The sequence below is a fragment of the Nyctibius grandis genome, chromosome 13 (genome assembly GCF_013368605.1).
Source record: "Nyctibius grandis isolate bNycGra1 chromosome 13, bNycGra1.pri, whole genome shotgun sequence".
NCBI classification, from domain to species: Eukaryota; Metazoa; Chordata; class Aves; order Nyctibiiformes; family Nyctibiidae; genus Nyctibius; species Nyctibius grandis.
Genome location: NC_090670.1, coordinates 127,799 through 149,298, shown reverse-complemented (window position 1 = coordinate 149,298; position 21,500 = coordinate 127,799). Strand labels below are relative to the sequence as shown.

The 21,500-nt window shown below is 46.6% G+C and overlaps 1 protein-coding gene across 1 annotated transcript in view; it reads right to left on the bottom strand.

Moving 5' to 3' along the window:
- MSN (moesin) overlaps positions 1-13,810 on the bottom strand; it is a 40,050-nt gene extending 26,240 nt beyond the window's left edge. Inside the window, exon 1 of the mRNA XM_068411820.1 lies at positions 13,680-13,810. Within this exon, the coding sequence (XP_068267921.1) occupies positions 13,680-13,691 (12 nt within the window). The 5' untranslated portion in view covers positions 13,692-13,810. The remainder of the gene's footprint in view (positions 1-13,679) is intronic.
- Positions 13,811-21,500: the final 7,690 nt, after the last annotated feature.

The following is a 21,500-nucleotide window of genomic DNA, read 5'->3' as shown; positions in this document are numbered from 1 at the left end:
AGGTTACAAACACTTATTTTGTGCCCCCCTCCCTGCCCCTAACTGTACACTACACACCGGTGTTATGGTCCTGGCTGCTACTGCAGTAACTTAACCAGCAAAACGGTTCCAGCACGCCCCACCACCACTGGAAGCGTTTCAGATTTTCTGAGAAGACTCTTAGAGGGCAGCTCTTTCCCCCACCCCTAAACTCACGTTACTCTAGTTCTTCCCTTCCAAGCTTCATTCCAAAGGCAGGGGATTCCCCCGTACCGTTAACAGCTGCAAAGACCCAGTTCAAGGGGTTAAGCAGACCAGCCTGGTAGCCAAGATGCATTTCCAGCCAGCCAATAAGCTTTCCAAACCTAGCACCCAGTGGATGTCTGCCAAAGTTACACGCAGCTATTTTGCTGGAAGGAGCTCAAAACAGGATGCTAACAAGACAAACGTGTGCTGCGCCGAGGCACCACATGTACAGTAAGTGCTTGAGGTTCGTGAGCTAACAGACTAAATACTCATTCCCTGTGTACAGGTCTCTAAATTCACCTGTGGTTAAGAAGTGTTTTAGAGGTAACTTGGAATTGAGGGCAAACAAAAAAAACCTATGCTTAGGCACTCTGCTTGTCATTCAAGAGACTTTCCACAGGAAAGACAGCATGAGGATCACTGCTGTGACCGAGCTCTTCCTTCCAAAGGATTCTCCTGTCTGCATGAACAAGCCAGCAGCGTGCTTATCTGTTTCACGTGCTTCTCTGTTCCTCAGCCAGGAGACACGCAGCATTTCAGCTCGCTGGTAAGGCGAGCGGCAGCTGCACACAGGGCTGCCTGTTTCAGACATCCCCAGCGCTGCCTGGGTGTGGCACGGCAAGTTCTTGGCCAGCTCACCACGGAGTGTCTGAACAATGGCCAGACTTCTAGGAGCTAGAACACAGCCTTACTGTGTGACCTGACTGCCCAGACTATGAGCCATCCCTCCAAATTTAACTGCAGGCACAGTCAAGGGCGAGATAAAGCTGTTTCATCATCCTGTGATTTTCAGTTTTACCATTTCCAGTGAGCTAGACAAATCCTGCAGCTTCCTTTCGGTACAGCGTCTCATTTAGACTGGCTGCCTTCTCGTATCTATTTAGGTCACAGTTCCATAAAATGCAGGATTTCCCCGAAACGGCTCAATTCTAGACTTCTCTTTAATACTCAGTTTCCCCACCCACATTTGCTTCCCTCCCCACCAACCTATTTTAGGTTTTAAATAGCTCTGTTGGGACTGTGCATAGTTTATAAGAGACCAGCTTGTGATTGCTGAAGTACCTTTTGTTATTTTAAGCTCCATCTAGTTCAAGCACTTGAGCTTTCCTAATATAGAGGGGAGTAGCTACAACACCAGGACACACAGAACCCCGTGTCCCCAAAGGCCCCCGAACGGGCGCAGAGCAGCTCGGGGAGCCACAGCCAGCGGTGCCAGCACACGCAGGGTGCGGTCCCACCACCACGGCAAACCCTCCCGGCCGCCTCCACCCTCCCGCTTCTGCGGCCTTGGGTTGCTGTTAGCACTCCATGGCTACGCCACAAGCAGGAGCAGAGCATCATTCAGGCTGAGAATAACTCTTCCATTATTTTTTCCAGCAGAACCGTTTCGTTGGTCCCATCACAACATTTAGACTTCCAGTGACTGATGCAGAGTCAAGCTATTCCGAAACAGCGCTACGAGCATTGCTGAGAAGCAAGTACCAAATGCATTGGTAACGTACTGCCTCAGGACTCACAGCTTAACATCACCTCCTGGCCTATGCCAGCTTCGTGTGGGAAAGTTTTTAGAATACTGCCTGGACATAACCAGAGACACCCTGCATAGATCAACTTACCAGCAAACAACAGATAAGATAGCTGTACTCAAAGTAACTGGGCTTATATTAAGTGTTCCTTAAAAAAGGGTTTGCTTTTGATAGCTTTTAACCATTACACTTGACTAGCTCTTTTACCTTCTCCATGCCACTGCACTCCAGAAGATAAGGTTAAGAACTTCCAGGCACCTGCACAATACTTAGCAAGTTCCAGTACTTTCCAAGTAATCTTTGTCAAGAACTATTGTTCCAGAGTAACAAAAACAAGACCCTGAACAACCCCATCTAACTTAGAAAATGATCCAACTTTGAAGCTGGCCTTGCTCTGGGCATGGGGTTGGACCAGATGACTTCGAGGGTTCTCTCAGCTTAACTTTTTCAATAATTCTACAAGACCGCAGATGCGGCTGGGGAGCTACCCTGCATTAGCTTAAACATTTATAATGCTCATGGCAGAAACTGACTTCTTGTATCAAGCAGGCAGGAGCTGTCTCCTCACACAGTTTGCAGTTTCAGTATTTAGATCCTTTAAACCTCCTCTACAGACAGAGATATCACGGACTATCTTTATGCAGCCAAACATACAGATAAGCCAAAGTGTTAGTGGTCTTCCTGAAGCTGGAGGTCAAAACTGAGAAACAACTTGGTAGAAAGAGAAATAGCCAGATGCTGAGTACATCTCCTGTGTAAGTCAACGTACATGCAAATATAACTTACAAAAGGAAACAGCAAAACTTACTAGACTAACCAGAGGCAGGGAGTCTGCAAAGCAACCTTCTGCAAGCAGCATTCATAACTAAACTTGAGAGCTCAGCTCTTACTCAGACCTGCTGCGTAAGGTTGCTTTTTTTAATGTTTTCACGTTTTTTCCATATGCTAAGGAACAGCAGCATAGGATTTGCAGGCATTAATTCAACTTGGATCAAAGCCTGGGGTTCCTTCAAGGTTCCTGCATGCAGATACCTCACCCCCAACTGCACACCTCCAGAACAGCTGCAGCACTGAGAGCAGCTAACTACTCTTGCTCAGGCTTCTTGTGAAAACAGATCCACGTTAATGCACCCAGTGACCCATCTTTCTCTAAGGGAATGGCAGACCAACAAAATCACTTTGTTTCCAAGAATGTCTGAATCCCCTCAGATCCAACGTATTTTCAAATCCTTCCAAACACTGCCAAATCAAAGCTGTCAGTAAAACACTGTAAAAGCATTTTGCTGGAGAGTCCTTTATGCCAAACTTTTCTGAGACCAAAGCATTTGCACAGTCATTTGCAAAGAGATAAGGGAAAACTTGAAAGGACAGAGTAACGCAGCACACAGTCCCAAGACAAAGAGTCACAGAACGTGCACCCATCCTCCACACTGAGGAACCAGCTTACTGAGAAACAAGCTATGATGTGGTGAATCTTAAACTTGAAATACCATATAGGAATTTGAGAGGTTCTATGTCAAAAGAAGAGACACCCACCAACCAGCTTTTTTTCAGTGTAAATTGAAAGACTTCAAAGCTTCGCCATGGGAGAAGTGGCTGGTCACCTCCTCTAAGCTACATTTGGTGCTTAGTGGCAGAAGAGACTTCGCACAGAGGTGCACCAAGTACAGAGTCAGCAACAAAGCCAATATATTAAATTTGTCAGAACTGAAGCAGCAACGGAGAAGCAGGACAGCCTTCTGTCAGATTTCTACGTGACTATTGAGCATTTGTCAGAACAAACACTAAGATAGCATTGTTATTTCCTGTGCATGATGCCGAAGCAAGTACTGTTCAGGACATCTCATCTTCAGTTGATTGCTCTGATCTTTCGGCAATGTGGAAGTTACTTAGTCCTTCTATTTGCTCTATCTTTTGATAGAGATTCAAGACAGACACTACAGCGATATATTCTTACAGCTGAAGACGCTGACATGTATCCTCATTCGAAAAAGGTCTCTACCCTATTGTTGGGTGTGCAAAGGGCTATTCAAACTGAGCATAACACGTTGCATCGCAGCTCGCAGTCAGCCTTCAACTTGAGATGTTAGTAACAAACCACAGAGCAAGATAAAGCAAAAACAAACCACACAGCAGCATAGGGGGTTTTTGAGCTTTAACTCTCTTCCGCATGCATGGCTGTCACCACAACACTCTTGGTACACATTGTGCCCATCAGTGCAGAAAACTGGCGTCCATAGATTTCACAGAGCCTAAAACACAGCAAGTCATTAGAAGAAGAGCAAGAAAATTCCGAGTCTTCAGGAACTTACTAGAACTTGCTAGAACTTACTGCTTCCTTACTATTCTGGGTTAGAATACCATCAGTTTGAGGTGCAGTTTAGTATTTTAAGCAAAAAAAAAAAAAATATTACATCAGCAGGCAATAAACACCCTTGGATCTTTTGAACACCAAATTCAGGTAACAGAGGCTCCTTGCTTGCTTTGGGGAGCAAACAACGTTACAGCAGCAAGGAAAGTGCGTCATCTCAGTCCAGCTCCCGCAATGGAGCTGCAGGCTGGAGGACTAAGACACATTGCTTATTCAAGTATTTTCTTGGTTTAGTGACAAGTGTGTTATGGTGATGACTGAGAACGTGCTCAAAGCCTACCAAGTTCCCAACCATGGACTCAGAGCTTTCAGGTATTATAAGTACCAGTAGCCTTTTCTGACCCCATTACTCAAGCTACTAGGAACCTTGCAGTTTTTGAGGCAGCTCACAAAATGAGCAGTCAAGTGTAACAGTTCATTCATGCAGCAGCTTCTGGTTCTCTAGGAGATAGTGGATATTGCCTAGAACATAATCATTTTACTGCTTTCTGCTTCCTGTATTTCACCAATGCAAACAAATTCACGCGTTGAGTGCTCCTTGGTGAAAAACAACAAAAACCTCATTGCTCGCACAGCACGTTTTCAGAAGCAGAAGAAATGTTTCTCAGCTCGAGGTAAGCTCAGGTCCTGATTTTCTCACTGAGGATAACTGTAGCCACAGAGCACCGAATACAGCCAGACACTGGATTCGATACATCTCAGCTGAAGTTCTCATTATCTACCCAATAAAGCAAATGAAGTGAACCACTCCACTTCCAAAAAAGTGATTTTAAGTTTCCTTAATATATAGATATATGTAGGGGAAAATGAAATAACCAGATGTTGGCAAAGTAGTTATTGATGCTTAAGCTTTTGATCTCGTCTAACAGAGCACAGAGTTACCGTAACAGTTGGTATGTAACATAGTGTAGTCACAAATGGTAAACTAGAAAAGCAACGCCTTCCTTATGCGTGCTGTGCAGTGTCTCCATTAATGAATGCTGTCAAACAAAACTTAGTGAACATATGAATATAATGAGTAATACAATGTACTATCATCCCTAAAGGACAACTTTGTTTTTTAAAAAAAATACAAAACACCACCACCACACACACACACAAACCACACACACCAAACCAAACTGTGTCACGATTTTGCACGTTGTTATAGCTTAGACACTGAATATTCTATTGTCTCAGCTGCACTACAAACAAGTTTCTTTCAAGCCATCCAGCTTTCCAGGCAATTTTGCTTTCTTGACATATAGTTACTAAAAGATTTGTTTTAGTAGTCAGACATTAACTAGATTAACCAAGTAACTGGGTGCTACTGAAAGGCATCTAAAGGACATGCAATCATCAGGCACAGTCAGCATGTGTTCACAAAGGGAAAGTCCTAACTAATTTGATGTCCTTCTACAATAAGGTCACCCACCTAACCGACGAAGGGAAGGCAGTGGATGTAGTCTTTCTGGATTTTAGTAAGGCTTTTGATACTGTCCCTCACAGCATCCTTCTAGACCAGTTGTGCAGCTGTGAGATGAACAGGTTCACAGTGTGCTGGGTGAAGAACTGGCTGAAGGGCAGGGCTCAAAGGGCTCCAGTGAATAGGGCTACCCCTGGCTAGCAACCGCTCACCAGCGGTGTTCCTCAGGGTCACTCCTAAGGCCAGTTCTGTTCAATATTTTTATCAATGATCTGGATGCAGGAGTTCAATGCACCATTAGCAAGTTTGCTGATGATACCAAACCGGGATACGATCCTGCACGCAGGGAGGAAGCATTTCTAAGTATGCCTATATGAAGACTTCTATGCCATATGCCTCTTGCTAACTTGCATATGAACAGGTCAACCATTCATTGAAGTCTCTACTTAATGGATGAGTAATTAAACCCTTACTTTTAATACATATGTTCAAATCCCTCCTTCTCTATTATTTCTAACTGGAACTCCAAGGTTGCCAGTGAGCTGTCATACTAATAGGATTGTTTTCACATAAGAGGATGTAACGGACCACAAAGTATTGTGTGGGTTTTGTATCACCACTTTTTTATTGGGCAACTTGATATTGCTTGAATTTGTCAGCAGTGGAACCGCCTTACTTCCTTACAGAGTGCCTGCAGAACCCTTTGCTGCCGTTCTGCAAATCCTGTGGATTACGGTCATTGCAGGATGATACCAAGGTCTGGATTTTAACACAGAAAAAAAAAAACGCAACCAGAACCCTCTTGTCCGTCCAGCAGCCTGCCTGAAAAGACATTTAGTGTATTGATGAAATAGATTTTTTTTTTTAATTCACTATTCCAGAACAGCATATTCAGAGGGTGAAAAAATTATACCTCATTATTCTTAGAGACATTATGAACCCCCAACTCCAGAGGGTGGGGGTTGTTGATAGCCCTGACACTTCCCCCTAATCCTTTGTCTGGCAGGTCTTTTTTTTTGCACTGTAAGCAAGCACAGAATTAATACCAGAGAGTCAAGTGCAGTACAGTTTAAAAGCTATGGCAAGGAAAGATTTAGCCCAGAATTCCATGCTTTATTAGCCCGTGTTACATAAAACCAAATATATTTATTAAATGGTGTGACGAAGTGATTGATCAGACTGTGATAGCAGATTTTTTCCAGTACTTAGTCACTTCCCCACCATAACTAGGTCTCCCAATCCAGAGAGAAAGGCGGCTGAGTCATAAGGGCTTACTAAGAAGAGGACAAACTACTGATATAGAGACGGACAAGAATGGCTCATGGCTGCAGGAAGTCATCAGTTTTGCTTTAAAAAGAAAAAACCTGGAGAACATAGGAAGGCACACAATCACAGAACAGCAGTTCTCCAACATGCTGCACCCAAGATTCTCTGACATCAACTTAACTCCCTCCCCCTCAAAAAAAGGTACCAAGGTTTTAGAGTATCCACACTCCAGTACCGTGAAGCCTGTTCTGCTGAGTAGCCTTCCTCTACAAAACAAACAGGTTGACCAATAGTGCTAGAAACTTGCACGAGAGCATAGATCAGTCTGGACCATGCACACCGTGCTGTTCTTATTCACCACTTCAGCTATCCTTTCTGATCTCTTCTGAGATCGCGTTTTTCTCTGCACAGAATCGCTGCTGGCAGAAAACGGAGTCTGTCTCTTCCCCCTCCTAGTCTGTCATCTCATTCTTGCCTAATTGCATGTTTCTCTACAGGGCGGATCAGGTTCAGAGCTTCTTCATTCATTCCTCCTTTAGGGGCACCCCTGTGCTGTTCTCTGTAGCTATTGGTCAACCACCCAGTACGCCATAGGAGGATCACACATTCATACAAGCGAAGAAGTCCTTTCAGAGCTGCATAGGAAGGAGCAGCACTAGATCACCTACCTAGGTATCCACCGTCGCTGCAGCCATAATTGTCTCCTGTCAATACAAGGCCCAAACCTCTGCAATTTCACATTTGAAACCTCCAAACAGTCGCAGCTGATCCTGTGGTTTCATAACCACCAAGTCTGCCAGTGACTGTCTCTTCCTACATCCCTGCCAAGTATTTGCTGCACAATCTTTTGCGCATCACAGTAAGAGTCAGTGTTAGCTACGGGAGTCAGGAGGGTGGAAGTTTATGCCCACAACTTCCAAAACACTTGAATGTTCCTCCTAGAAACAGCCACAGAAGTGTTGCAACAAGGTTTGCCCAAACGAGTAGCCTTCCGTGAATCTGGAGACTTCAGCCTGCTATGGAAGTTTCAGATGGGATAAAACCAAACTCCTTTGATGCAGTATTATTGGCTGCACTACGCAAATTCCTGCTGTTCCCAAATACCCCTAGGGAAAAGCAAGCAATTAACTAGCTGCTTACTAGTGCTCTTAATTTACATCAGTTAATTGCCCTGGATTATTCCTGGGCAGGGAGGGATTTCCTCATTTCCAGTAGTGTGTCTGCAACAGCTGAGACTCCTCACAGGGTGATGGTGATTTCTAGTGTAATCATTCAGCAGCCAAACAAGGCACCGGGACACAAACACCATACACCCGAGGAGTGGGCGTGGAGCTCTTGGAACTCTCTTTCAAGCAGACCCCATTGTAGTCCCCAGAGCAGCGATTAAACACAGATAACAGCTTTATTGTGCAAATCCAGGGAGGCCCTCTCGCTGCACAGAAGGGGAAAAAAAAAAAGAAAAAAAAAAAAGCAGGCAGCCAAATAAGGCTGTCTGAGCTGCACCGAGGCAGGAAGGGTCCAGGAGATGACGTCGCCAGAGGAAGCTTTTACTCAGTTTCCTCCACAGCCTGGATCGGGGCCAGGGCCACCCCTTCCAGAGGGGTTCCTCTGCGATTTCTCTCTCTCCTCGGTTGATCAGCAAGGGCGTGCAGAGCCCAGCAGCTGGGGAGGGGTCCTGCTCCCCGGCACCCCCAGCCTCGCGAGAGGCAAGGGCAGAGGGTGTCCGAGTCGCTGGGTTCCAGCTCATCGCTGTGGCTCACGAAGCTGCCTAGGGACCGCAGCGAGCTCCACGCAGGAGGATTTCACTTCAGACCAGACATTATACACAAAAGAACTGAAACTAGTTTCCTCTAGAGGCAGTGATGCCATTTCCTGTCAAAAAAGGAGTCCATATTAAGACATCTTATGAACCATCCTCCCGAGAAAAGTAAGAATTGTAATTAACCTTCAGGGGTGATTAATCAGACGAGGTAGAGTCACCCCAAGGAAAGTGCTGCAGCCCCTTGCAGGTCCAAAAGAGGTATTGCCTGTGAACGTTAAGAGGACAGGATGTTTGCAAGGAGTGATGACCAGCCCCTGTTATTAGGCACTCTTTTCCCCACAGGATTCTTACTGCAGAAGTGGATCTGAAGCTTTCCTCGGGCTCCTTTTATTATGTGCACCTCACCAACCTGCTTCTTGCTCATCTGCCTCAAGCAACAAGTCAAGAGGTCAAAAATGAAAGAAAGAACTTGACCAACACACTTAATCTGCTCGAACCTCTGGTATAAGCACTTAGGCCTAACACTGTCATGTTGAAGTTTTAAGAACTGGATCATGACTACCAACGCAGATCAGGCACTCGCAATAGTTCGTGCTCACTACAGTCCGAAGCCGCTGTAGCTGATGTTTTCTGCACAACACTGCCAGCGCAGTGCAAGGCTGCCCATAAGAAGGGGAAGCAAGATTTTACCAGTATGTAAAAACAAAGTGAATGCTGAGTTTATCAATGGTATTCTTTACAACTCCCTGTTTAACTTTAACAAAGGCCCAGAAGTACCAAACAGAAGCTTTTGCTCACTATCAGGCTTAACTGTTTCATCTGCACAAGAGGTAAGACCTTGCTATTCTTGCAGAATCTAGGAACCAAGCTGATGAATTCAATACAAGCTCGGGTGTAAAGGCCTTTCCTGGTTTGTGAAATCCCACAGTAGGTATAAAGCTACAGATAATTCCTCATATACCAGTCCAGTAGTTTACTGGGTTCCACTGTACACTGCGCACGTTTTAGCTATTGTTGCTTCTGAAGTACAAAGTAGTGTGAAATTTAGCAATGGGGCAACACAGACTTCTGTGTACGGCAAGATCTTTGGGAGCTCTTAACCTTTTACAGCCACTCCATGTATCTGAGAGTGTCAGAAGAAAGGTACAATGGATTGAGTTTGCCTAACACCAATGTCACACCAAAGCCTGTGTAACTTGGAGCAGTGCTGCTGAGCTTCCCAAGTTATACTGAGGGAGGGAAAGAAGGAGATACAACACCAAAAGGTTGGTCCTCAGAGAAGGCAGAAGGCATCTGGAATGCTTCTAGTGTTCCTTCATAAAACAACAGGATCCAAACACAGGGCATCAAAAGTAAAGTGTCCATCCATTACAAGTCATGGTTTCCATCACTGTCCACCCTTCCCTCCAGCTTTCAAAACCTCTTGAAAATTCCACAAAGGAAAAAAGAAGTATCACCCAAACAACTGTAGTGCTCCGCTCGTAGCTGCCATCTTGTTGCAGCATTTGGCAGTGAGTGCTACACACCAAGAAACTAATTATCCAGAGGACTGTCCTGATACCTACCCCAGTCTCTCAGTTACTTTTCTTCTAACCAGACCCATGCAGTTCCAAAGAACAACGGGAGATATGTTCAGGGACCTTTGGAGTCCAACTGGGAATTAGGACCATCAGTTCAAGCTACAGAGAGGGTCCCTGAAGGGCCCAATGGCTATTGCTACACTGAGTTTTTAGAAAGTATTAAGGGAAAAGGCAACAGCAGAAAAGACTTTTTAAAAAAAAAAAATCTTACAGCATCATAGAGCTGATACCTGTGAATCTCACTGTTCTTTTGTGCTGAAGACTTCATGCTTGTCCAAGTTGATTTTCTCTGCAGTAACACTTTGCCCTAGAAACCTGGAGACTTATGTTCTGAACATCGAGAGAAGCTAATATAATAAGAGGAGTCCAAACTTTATTATACCTTAGTTTGGAGCTTTCTGTATTCACAAGAGTAGCTCTGATTAAACCCATTTCTCTACAACAAGTAGAGACGTTACCTAAAACGGGACTGCTCGAGTCCCAGTGACAGTACATTGAATGCATGCCTCATACACGACAGAGGCCCACACTGCAAGTTCTCAGTGGCCTCTCCATTCTTATAGCCCCAAAGTAAGTACATTCATAGGCAAAATAGTTAATGAATCCTGATACAGAAACATTGTTTTTTTTAATAGCTAAAAATACAGTAAAGTATCAGCCCGTTAAACGGACGGCACTGGTACAAAGAGTTCACTTTCCCTCCCACTCCTCCAACTAAGACGAGTTTTGTAATACTACAGTTCAAGTGATTAACTGTGGGGCTTGGAGTAGCCGTCAACATGACGGCTCGTTCACTTCTGTCAGGATTTGGAACGGAGTGTGACTTCCAGCTCTGCCCAGCCTGAAGTGACTCAGTGAGAGACCAGGGCACTAGTCAGTAAGCATGAGATCAGAGCCTACTCATGGCTTCTCACAATTGGGGGAGAGACTGCAGAGCTCAACAACGGCTTGCAAGAAGCATTCTAGCGCTCCACTGCTTCCACCCCTCTGCGACACAAAGTGTTGGGGGGAATTATGCCCTCTTCAGTGTGTGCTTTAACTGTTCACATCTTCCAAACTTTTCAGAACAAAAGAAATTATAAACCAGAGTTGGCTGCTTAACTACAAGATGACTCTAGATAAAACAGTGAAGCTTTCCTGTGGAGAGCACGGCAGGATCAGCAGGCCGATCCGTGATGGACTTTCCACACGGCCTACAACGCCTCCAGCAACCAAACCCCACGGTGATGCAGACACTACACTTCACAACAGCAAATCATGTGCCACTAGTTCAAAGGTTACCAGAGTTAATCTTGGATTCCTATTAATAGTGCACCAAAGCATAGTGACACTTGTAGCAAACCTCATGTAACGAAATGGCAATCCCTAGCTAGATGTGTTAACATTTAGCCTAACTTAAGGAGGAGCAGGGACTCAGAACTCAACAGGTTTTGCTGCTCAAGCCACGCAGCAGCATGTTCTGTAGGCTGAGTGAGATGAATGATAACAGCTACCAAACACTTCAGACACAAATGTTTTTCCTGCCCAGCCAGAACTGTTCCCTGGAACATTTCCTCCATCTGTCTTCTTCACAATGGATTTATTTTTGTGATGAAGCTCACATATAGCTACATGCAACTGCTCAAGTTTCACCCACATTTGACCTTGATTGAGGAAAGTCACTTGCATGTTACTGTTTTGTTAATTAAGTAGCTATTAACAAATCTTAAGCTAGCACACTAGTAGTCGTGTTTCTTTCACATGAAGAACTGATTAGAGTTATGCCAGCATATCCTGTTCCTGCAAACCATAGCTCAAGAAATAATGTTTGAAGTATTATTTCAGTTGGGTCTGCAACTATGGCAGATGGGCAGGAAACCGAAGGCTGATACAGCAGGAGGCCGGCAGCTCTGTGCCTCCGCAGGCGCACACATCCGAGCCGCGTTCTGCGGAATCTGCGGTGTGCAACACGCAGCGTCACAGCAGAGCACTCGCAGTTCTTCATCTCTTCCAGTTTTTAAAAGCTCCGAAAGCAGAACTGCTCCGTCAGAACCAGAAAGCAGCAGCCTGAGAACGTGAACCCAGCCCAGGGTGTGTCTGCAGATACAGAGGCTGCAGTGAGCACCCTGTAGCGAGTGCGGTGCTGTAGGTTTGGGGTCGGGCTGTTAGTGGGAACCCTGCCCCAAACGCGTCTGCAACGTGTTCGAGATTTCTTGCCTGATTCACGCTGAAAGAAGTCACTCATCACAACTGTGATCTCAGGCTAAAAGGTCTCAACTGCATTTTACACAGAAGTCCCCTAACCTGAGCTACTTCTGTTAATCTTACTGAACTTGTTGCCTGTATTTTTTTTTTTTTAGGAAGTAACTTTTCACTAATCATTGTTGATGTTTGAAGAAAGGCCTTTCCAAAGCTTTAGAAAATACTGTCTTAACCTTTAAGTGGCTTGAGTTTGATATCCTTTAAGATGTTGATTTAAAAAAAAAAAATAATCCAGCTATTGTCTCAGAGAGCTGGCGTTTAAGGCAGCAGGAAAAGCAGAAGTCAGTCAAACAGGCATTTAATATCTATTTTAAAGTAATAAAATTAAACTATCTGTAAAAAAAAATAATCAGGGTGTATTCCATTTCAACTTCCACTTGCACAGGGGTGGTTTTTTGTTTAGGGTTTTTTTTTTCCCTTTCCTTTATGTAAACCACAGACTCTTAGCTTAAACATTAGATGTTCTTCGGCCCTTTCAGATCACTCCCAGTGAGGAAACATCCAGAGCCTTCCAGCCTGCTCCTTCCTGTTTTATCAATGAAGGGCTAGGACCAATTCTGCTCCAACCAGGAGAAATTAAATGGAAAAACCCCGCGCTCCTCATTAGTCACCGAACTCCTGCTGCGAGGAGAGTCAAGTACGGGCTTGACCAGACTTTCTGAAGTACCAAGATCTCTCCAGCCAAGAAATACCTCGAGTCAAGCCGGGACAAGGCTCCCTTAGCAACTCACGCTGACTAATTACGAGTTGTGAAAAACCCAACTTCTCCCCTCCGCGGAGCACACCAGGGGCGGCCACCGCGCTACCTCCGTCCCGCCAGGCTCCGGAGAGCCCCCCCGCCGCAGCCCCGGGCGCACACGCGTGCAGGCGCGGAGGGCGGCAGCCCCGCTCCGCCGGCACTTCCGAGGGGGGCGGCCCCGCGGGGCGCTGCCCGCCGCGGCCCAGGCGGGGCCCGGCCCGGCCCCTCGGGCGGGCAGCACAAGATGGAGGGGCGGGCGGCCCCGCTCCCCCCCCCGCCCGCCGCGCTCCCCAGGGCTCCCGCCTTCCCCCGCTCCTCTCGCCCTCCGAGGCGGCCGCCGGCGCCTCCCGGTCCCCGCCGCCGGCCGCAGCCGCTCCCGGGCGGGGCGCGGGCGAGCCCAGGCGGGAAGAGCTCCGCGGGCAGCCGGGGCGCCGCCGCCCTCTCCCGCCGCGAGGCCCGGGCCCGCCGCACCCGCCCGGCCGCCAACCCCGCTCCGCTCGGCCGCCGCCGAGAGCCGCCCCCGCGGCGGGGCCCCCCGCGCCGCTCTGCGCCGGCAGCACCCACCGTTTTCGGCATCTTCCCGGCGGGCTGGGCACGGCGGGTGGCTCCTCCTGCGCCGCTGGGGCTCTCGGCGGGCTCCGCGCTGCTTCTAACGGGACTCCGCGCCGCGCCCCGCCGCTCGCCCGCCCAGCCACAAGCCCCGCCTGGGCCCGCCCCCGGCCCGGCCCAGCCCCGCCCCGCCCCCGCTCCCGGTCGCCGTTCTTCGGGGCTGGCGCTGCGACGCCCCTGCCCCGGCCGCCTCAGCGGGGCGCGGCCCGGCCCAGCCCGGCACAGCCATGCGGCGCATGGAGCCGGGCCTAGTGTCGCCCCGAGGCCCCGGGAGGCCCCGCCGCGGCGCAGGGCGAGGCGCTTGTGCCCCCGTCGGAGCGGTCCCCGGCGGGGCGGCCTGGGGGAGCGGCCCCGGAGGCAGCGGCCCAGTCCCACCGGGGCAAAGGCCGGGGGCTCCCCGCGCCCCACACTGGGCGCCGCGAAAGCCCTGAACGCTGGAGGTTGTGTGCATGTCAGGTGTCACTGGGACTTCTGGTCCGTGCTACAAGCATTACTTAAAAAAACAACGCTGTTTTATGGGCGATGGCACTGTCCGAAGCAAGACCGCGGCGCTGACGTGTGGTGGATCCTTTTGTCTCTCGTTCAGCGCGTCGTGCCCGCTCGGGGTGCGGCCCAGGGACGGTGCTCGGTCAACAGCCTCCTCAGCGCTCGGCGCATTCATGCACAAGGTTTCCATAGCTGTCTAATGAAGAGCACACATCCAGCTCCCGGTGCTTCAAACACACCAGGGGCTGTGGCTCCCTGAGGCTTGGCAGGCTCCTCTAGTCTCCAGGCCTTCTCAGAGGCCACCACCATCACCACATGGTACAAACGAGCAATCGAATTCATGGATGAAAATAGCTCGAGGACCAGCTGCAGACCGCTCGCCAAAGCTTCCCGTGCCATCTGTTTGGGAACCACTGGTGGAGGGAATCGAGGTCTGGCATTTTCATGGGGATTTAAGGAAGCCATCTCGTCTCATGTCATTCGGGACTTTGAACATAACTGTCAAACAGCGACCCAAGTCCTATTTTCTCCCACAAAAAAAAAAAAAAGGTAATTCTTTTTAAAGTTAACAACTTGGGTCCAGAAGAAGGAAATGAAATGTTCTCAACAAATTTAACATCTTATGTTTTAAGGAAAGTAGAAACCTGTCTTCCTATTTTTCTTGAATTCCTGTCTTCTTGTCAAATCTGGTAAACATTTTCAGTCTTTAAGCCATCTTGGTTGATGGAAAGACCATGCAGACTAGCTGTGCTTCATACCTACTTTTTTCGCAGCGTGTTGAATAAATGAAGACTGTGTTAATATGAGAGCACATAAATTCAGATATAAAATAAGAAGAGAGCAAGCCAAGCTCTACCAGGCAGTTCAGCACAGACTCCTGCTGAGTAAACTGTTTTCTTTAATTTGTTTACAGGATTCTGCTGGGATTAATATTAAACTGAGGTATGTTGGGAATTGACATCAGATTCATAATAACACGTTGTATGTCTTTAAAAATTGCAGTTCATTCAAAAGATCTTAAAGTGCCTTGTAAATACCCATAATTAAATCCTCAGGGTCTGCAGAAAGGAAGTTTCTCTTTTTTCCCCAAGGAATAATATTGTTGTAAATGTATATGTAATATAACACAAATAATTTTTGAACTAGAAGCTTATAAAATGTGTTGATTTGCTTTTCAATGTGATGTTTCCTCACCATGTTTCCACATCTCACTTATGTGAGAAAGAGAAAATCCAGAATACTTCTCACCCTATAAAAAAGAAAAATTAAGTTTGTAAGACACAAGGCCTTGCCTCACCCCAGAGTAAACTGAGAGTAATACTATAGAGAGTAATAAAACCATTCCTGTGCCCACCTGGCAGGAGATGGAAATGGGGTCCATAAGCTTTGTTTGTGTAATTGGACTGACGCAAATTGATGTAACTTTTCTACACAAAAAGTCACAAGGTCCCTAAGAGTCTATTTTGCAAAGTTTTCTTCCTTTTCTGACTCATTTTTACATTGAGACTTTCTTAGACTGGGTCAAACAAGACTGCTCCATGAAAGATTCCACTTGTTTCTTACAGAAATTTATATTGACGGAAGAGATCCGGAATAATAAAGGCACTTGCTTGTGATTTTTCCCAGGTTTGGATCCAGGAACGTTAGGTGTGAGCTTTCTCACTGAATTCAAGTGGCTTTGTGGAAACTTCTTCATTACCATGCTAACAACATCATACGTGATGGGGAGAGCCCGATCCTGCTTCTACTGAGACTTCTATTCCAACACTCCTTCATAGGACTTCAAGACTGAGGTAACTGTTTGGAGGGTTTAATAAATCTTTTCCACTAAGATGATAAAACTTCAGGTGATAAAAGTCTAGCTATTTCCTTGCCAAATGTAAGGAGCCATAGTTTAGCATGCAGGGAACTAAGGTTTTCTTCATAGCGCTGACAACAGGAGCCATGATGCAAACGAAGGCCCATGCCAGAGAAACAATCAGATCCAAAGCAACTGCATTCCCACCCACGGTGTGCCAGGCATTGGCCGTGTGCGCAGAAAGTCATAAACCGTGCGACAAACAGTCTACAGTCTGAAGGGGCGAGACAAAGCAAAGTGAGTTCTACAGCATGACAGACTTCTTTCTCACCCCAGCCACTTCTCTTGTCCTTCTTCTCTGTTACTCGTAGCAACAGCCAAACAAAACACGATTCAGGCCACTTTGAAAGACAAGAGTTCCCTGTGACAGGCACATGAGTCTCTACACTTTACTTCCTCTCCTGCTCCTTCCTCTCCTCTTCCCCTTCCCCGTCAAGGAGGAGGAGAAGACATCTGAAACACTGGAACCACATGGTGCTCCATCTCCGGTGTCATGAGGAATTCCTGCTGCAGAGGTGCCGCACCAAGATCTCACTCCCCCACGGACCTCTCGCCTGCCAGCTGCCGAGGAGGGATGGTGGTATCAAGCAGCTGGGTTGCTGAGCCCTCCCTGCCCGGCCCTGTGTGAGAACAAGCACACCAGTGGATTCCTTGAGAGCCGCAGGCAGGGGTTATCTCTCCTCCCCGACCACAGGGTGACATTCCAAGGGGTAAAAGTGTCAGCTGACTAAAGATCCTCCCTGTAGGAGGCTGTAGAGATGAGTAACATTACCCAGGGCCTCGAAAATGCTGTTATTTCCAGACTGCTCAGAGCCCAAATAATATTAAAGTATTTCAGAATTAGATTAGACCAGGATGACATTAAGCATTCTCCTGGGAGGAGGTCTGGTATTTCCCTGGGGATTTATTGTCTTGGTTTCATTTACATCAAACCTTTTGTAGTACCTTCTTTTAAGCAGAAAAAGCACGTAAATTATTTGGTCTGAAATACCAGAATTATTTAGTATAAGCACTTAAAAAAGGGGCCATTTCATCAGCATATAGTTTTTTTGGACTAATGCTGTGTAACTTGAACTGCCCTTCATGTAGCTTTGACAGAAGACAGAGGCATTATTCCATCCAGCTTGCTGCAATGTAATTAAAAAAAAATAAAATAAAATAAAATAAAAATAAAACAAAACAAAACAAAACAAAAACAAAAACAAAAACAAAGCAAAGGTGTTCCATACTAGAAGGTCTATTTCAGAGGGCTGAAAGAAATTTAGTTTGATTCACATAGGCAAAGGGAGATACAAATTGACATTGTTACCATAATATGAGAACTACACCTTCACCAGACAGTAGTCCTGGATTGTCCTCTATTTAAAATTAACCAGTCTGGTTATGAGCTGTTCTTTGAATAACAGATAAGTTTCTTTCTCCTGCTCTTACAGTTTCCTTCTGCTCAGACATTAATGCCTACAAGTTCACAGTGAGATGCCTTTGATGATGATCTTGGATCATTTTAGTGTTTGATAATGTTTAGAGGTAAAAAGCATCTTCTCTCCCAGACAAACACAACCACCCTTCCCAAACACCCTTGCCTCCGACACCTTTATGCCTTGAGCATCAGGGTAATCTTTTGCAGTGGTTCTCAAGCTGGGAGGATGGGAGTGGCAAAGGAAAGGGAGAGCGTACCACATCTAGGGAGGCAGGATTTGAGAAGGCTGAGAATAAGTCCATTCCCACTCAGCTGCCAGGACAGGGCAGAAGCTGATGGGGCCATTGGATGTGTCACCCCATTTATCTGCCCCCGTTTCCACCTCAAGGAGTAGAGCTCATTACAGTGTATGATCCCAGGTCCTGGCTTGTCCATTCCCCAGGGCAGAAATAGCTGGAACTGCCTGGAAATCCCAGGGATCTGAGTCTGCCAGACGCTCTGTAAAGCCCTAGTTCCCTCTACCATAGAAGTCCCCCACTGCCAATGAGGCCCCTGCGAGGAGCAAGGGAGAAGGCAGGATTAGGGACAGTGACTCACGGTATGGCCCACACCACTCACCTCACCCTGTGTGTCTGGGGATACGCTGTCTTTGTGCAAGAGGAGGCTAAAGAGGAGACTTTCAAACAAGACAAAGGGTGTGCAAAGTACGCAGTGACCATAAGGAAAAAAGAACCACCCATCTGCTGGAAGTGTCTCTTCTTCAGTTGTTCTTTCTAGGTACCATACAGGAGCAAATGCGCGTATGTTGCTTGCTTTCTACACCTTGTACTGCTTGCAGCAATGTGGGGAACAGAGGGAAACCTAATGGATGTTCTGGGACCTCACTCCAAATATTTACAGCCCAAATAACAGATAACACAACAAGCAAGGACAAAACAATGAACGGGAATAGATTTACTGGTTTGGGTGAAAGGTACTAACGTAGAATTGCTCTGAAATCTGTGCAGAATTGGAGCAACGTGAGCTTTGGAGACTGACACTGGCGCCTTCTCCTCAGAGCAAGGAGGTGAGGTAGGTCCTGCTGGTCTGCTCCATCTCAAACTAGTGCAGAGAAATTATTCCTGTGGGCGATGGGAGGAACCAAGCTAGGGCTCTCAGTTTTAGAAAAGATATCTAATCTGAAAAGTAGCTCCAGGGGTATTTATTCTGATAGGTTTCATGGTGTGATGCCTATCCAAAAAGGAAACATGCTTACTCTTAAGTATTTCTCAGAGGCCATTAAGTATTTACAGTAATCACGGTCAACTAAAAACAAACTGGAAGCAGGGAGCTAGAGGTAAAATACTACATTACCTGCTGCATCTTACCCCCTGAGGCAGTCCACAGAGCCTGTGGGACACCCACCAGAGCTGTCTAGACCAGCAGAGCCTCACTGTAAACAAACCATGACAGAAAGAACACTTAAAGCTCCAAAATCTAACAAAACCTGTCGCTCTGTTCTTCATCCACCTTACTTTGTTAACGGGACAATCCAAAGCTTTGTAGACATAAAATCTAGCAAATATTTTATTCGATAGGGCTCGGACCAGCAGGAGCTTACACACAACACTAACAGGCTTTGCTGCAGAGAGGGAGGCGACTTGGAGTCTTCAGGGAAGATCCTCACAGTTTCAGTGCCCCAAAGAAACAGGCTCTCTGGGAGTTTTCTCCTCTCTCCCCCCTCTCTCCTGCTCTGCCTCCTTCTCAGATGGCTGGTGTGGAGCCAAGATGATGGTACTGGTGTGATGACCATGTAGGGCCACTGCCTTTCTGACTCAGAGGTGGGGAACTCGGAGACTGTAATGAAGGCCACCAGGCGTTTCCTTCCATGCCTGCCAGGGAATGTGAGTGCCCAGTCCAACCTCCGGGGCTGAGTACCAGGCTCCAGATGGCTCTGATACAGGTGACCGCTGGACAGGAGTCTCTCGGGAATGCATTTACTTACACTGGGGATTTCTGAAGGCTGCAACATGTAATAATCAGGAGTAATTGTATACAGAGTCAGTCTGAGATGGTGAAAAGGGGCCATAGAAGGACCAAACGGAATGTTACCGAACAGGAATCAGGGAGAAGCCAGTTCTGAGAGGGATTTTCAGGTCAATATGGTTTGGCTATTTAAAATTAAACCCCTGCCAAAGGCATGTGGATCACCAACACCCGCCGAGGCATCACGGCAGGAGTCTCTGGCTGCAAAGGGAGCCCAGTCGTGACAGGAGATAGCAGCAGCAGGCCAGTGGTGCAGTGACACATTGGGCAGACGTGGTGATTTTTACTGTTCACCCACAAAGGTTTTAGGCCATGCCAAACTGTGGACACTGGCAGGGCTCTTTGTGTTTCGTTCATGGAGTGACAAAGGAGGAGCTCTGCAATCAGGGAGGAAGGAGACCTTTGCAAAATATATTCATCCTATATCCTGTATCTCCAGTGGAATCAACAGAATTGTATCAGGGCTGAATTTAACCCACTGAGAATAATGAAGTGACAGCAAATTATTTTGGCAACTAGTTGCAAATTTATTAGAAATACCAGTTCTTTGCACAAGTGCCAGTAGTTTGCCAGCCCTGGTTCAGGTGAAGAAGCTTAATGATTATAACCAGAGACTGATAGTCTTTGTTAAGCTTTCATTAGGTGCGCAACAATTTCTGTTACAAAATGTCAATGATCTTTGTAGCTGTAACCAATTCATTACTTGTCATCCAGGGAAGCTGTCACAGGTATTTGTTCACCCTTTATCCCGCCATTCTGCTGATCTACAAAGATAATTCTCACAAAAAAAAAAAAAAAAGAAAAAAAAAAGGCAAGTCTGTTTAACTCCAAATTTGTCATCATCAACTGAGGGATCTCAAAGCAGCAGTATCTACTGAAGTATTTAATTCTCCCCACATCTATCCTGTCCCCTCCAGTTCTTCATTCCCCAGGCTTTATCTTCTGGGTGATCATTCAGAACATATTCTTGGGCTGCTGCTTTTGCAGCCTTCAGCCTTCACAACAGCAGTCTAGTCCTCCAGAGCTGTACGGCTTGCCTGCTCATGAACAGGATTGGATAGAATAGAATAGTTCAGCTGGAAGGGACCTACAATCATCATCTTGTCCAACCGCCTGACCACTCAGGGCTGACCAAAAGTTAAAGCATGTTATTAAGGGCATTGTCCAAATGCCTCTCAAACGCTGACAGCCATGGGGCATCAACCACCTCCCCAGGAAGCCTGTTCCAGGGTTTGACCACCCTTGGGGTAAATAAATGTTTCCTCATGTCAAGCCCGAACGTCCCCTGATGCAGCTTTGAGCCATTCCCAGGCATTCCTGTCCCTGGATCCCAGGGAGAAGAGCTCAGCACCTCCCTCTCCATGTCCCCTCCTCAGGAAGCTGCAGAGCCATGAGGTCTCCCCTCAGCCTCCTTCTCTGCAAACTAGACAAACCCAGAGTGCTCAGCCTCTCCTCAGAGGACGTGCAGACCAGGACCAGATCTTCAACAAGTGGTTATCAATTTCTTAATTTGTTCAAGGGCTTGAGGAAATCCTGCATTAATTTGCCTTTTAGTGATGGGTGAAACAATGACCTGTCATTTCTGTTGGTTACAAGGGCTGTAAACTTAGATTTAGAGAAACCTTTGGAAAGACATCTCACATTTTTCTTCACCTTTTATAAATTCCTCTTTTTGCCTATCATCTCTTCACAGATACACACATACATGTGCACTTCTTGCTATACAGAGGAATTTATGAGACTAAACGGGATCTAGCTTTAACACCAGTCAGGGACCTGATACACAGAGATGAGTGAATCACTAAGTGTTTTCCTCACAAATGGCTCCTGGAGAGTTAAAAAGGTTCTAACTGAACTCAAGTGCCCAGTCGTGTACATGCCACATTTGGTACTGGCACAAGGAAAAAGATCTATTGACTCACATGGTTCAGACTCTCGCTTTCACTGTTTTGGCTACAGAGTGGTGATTAAAAGTTACTTGAAATTG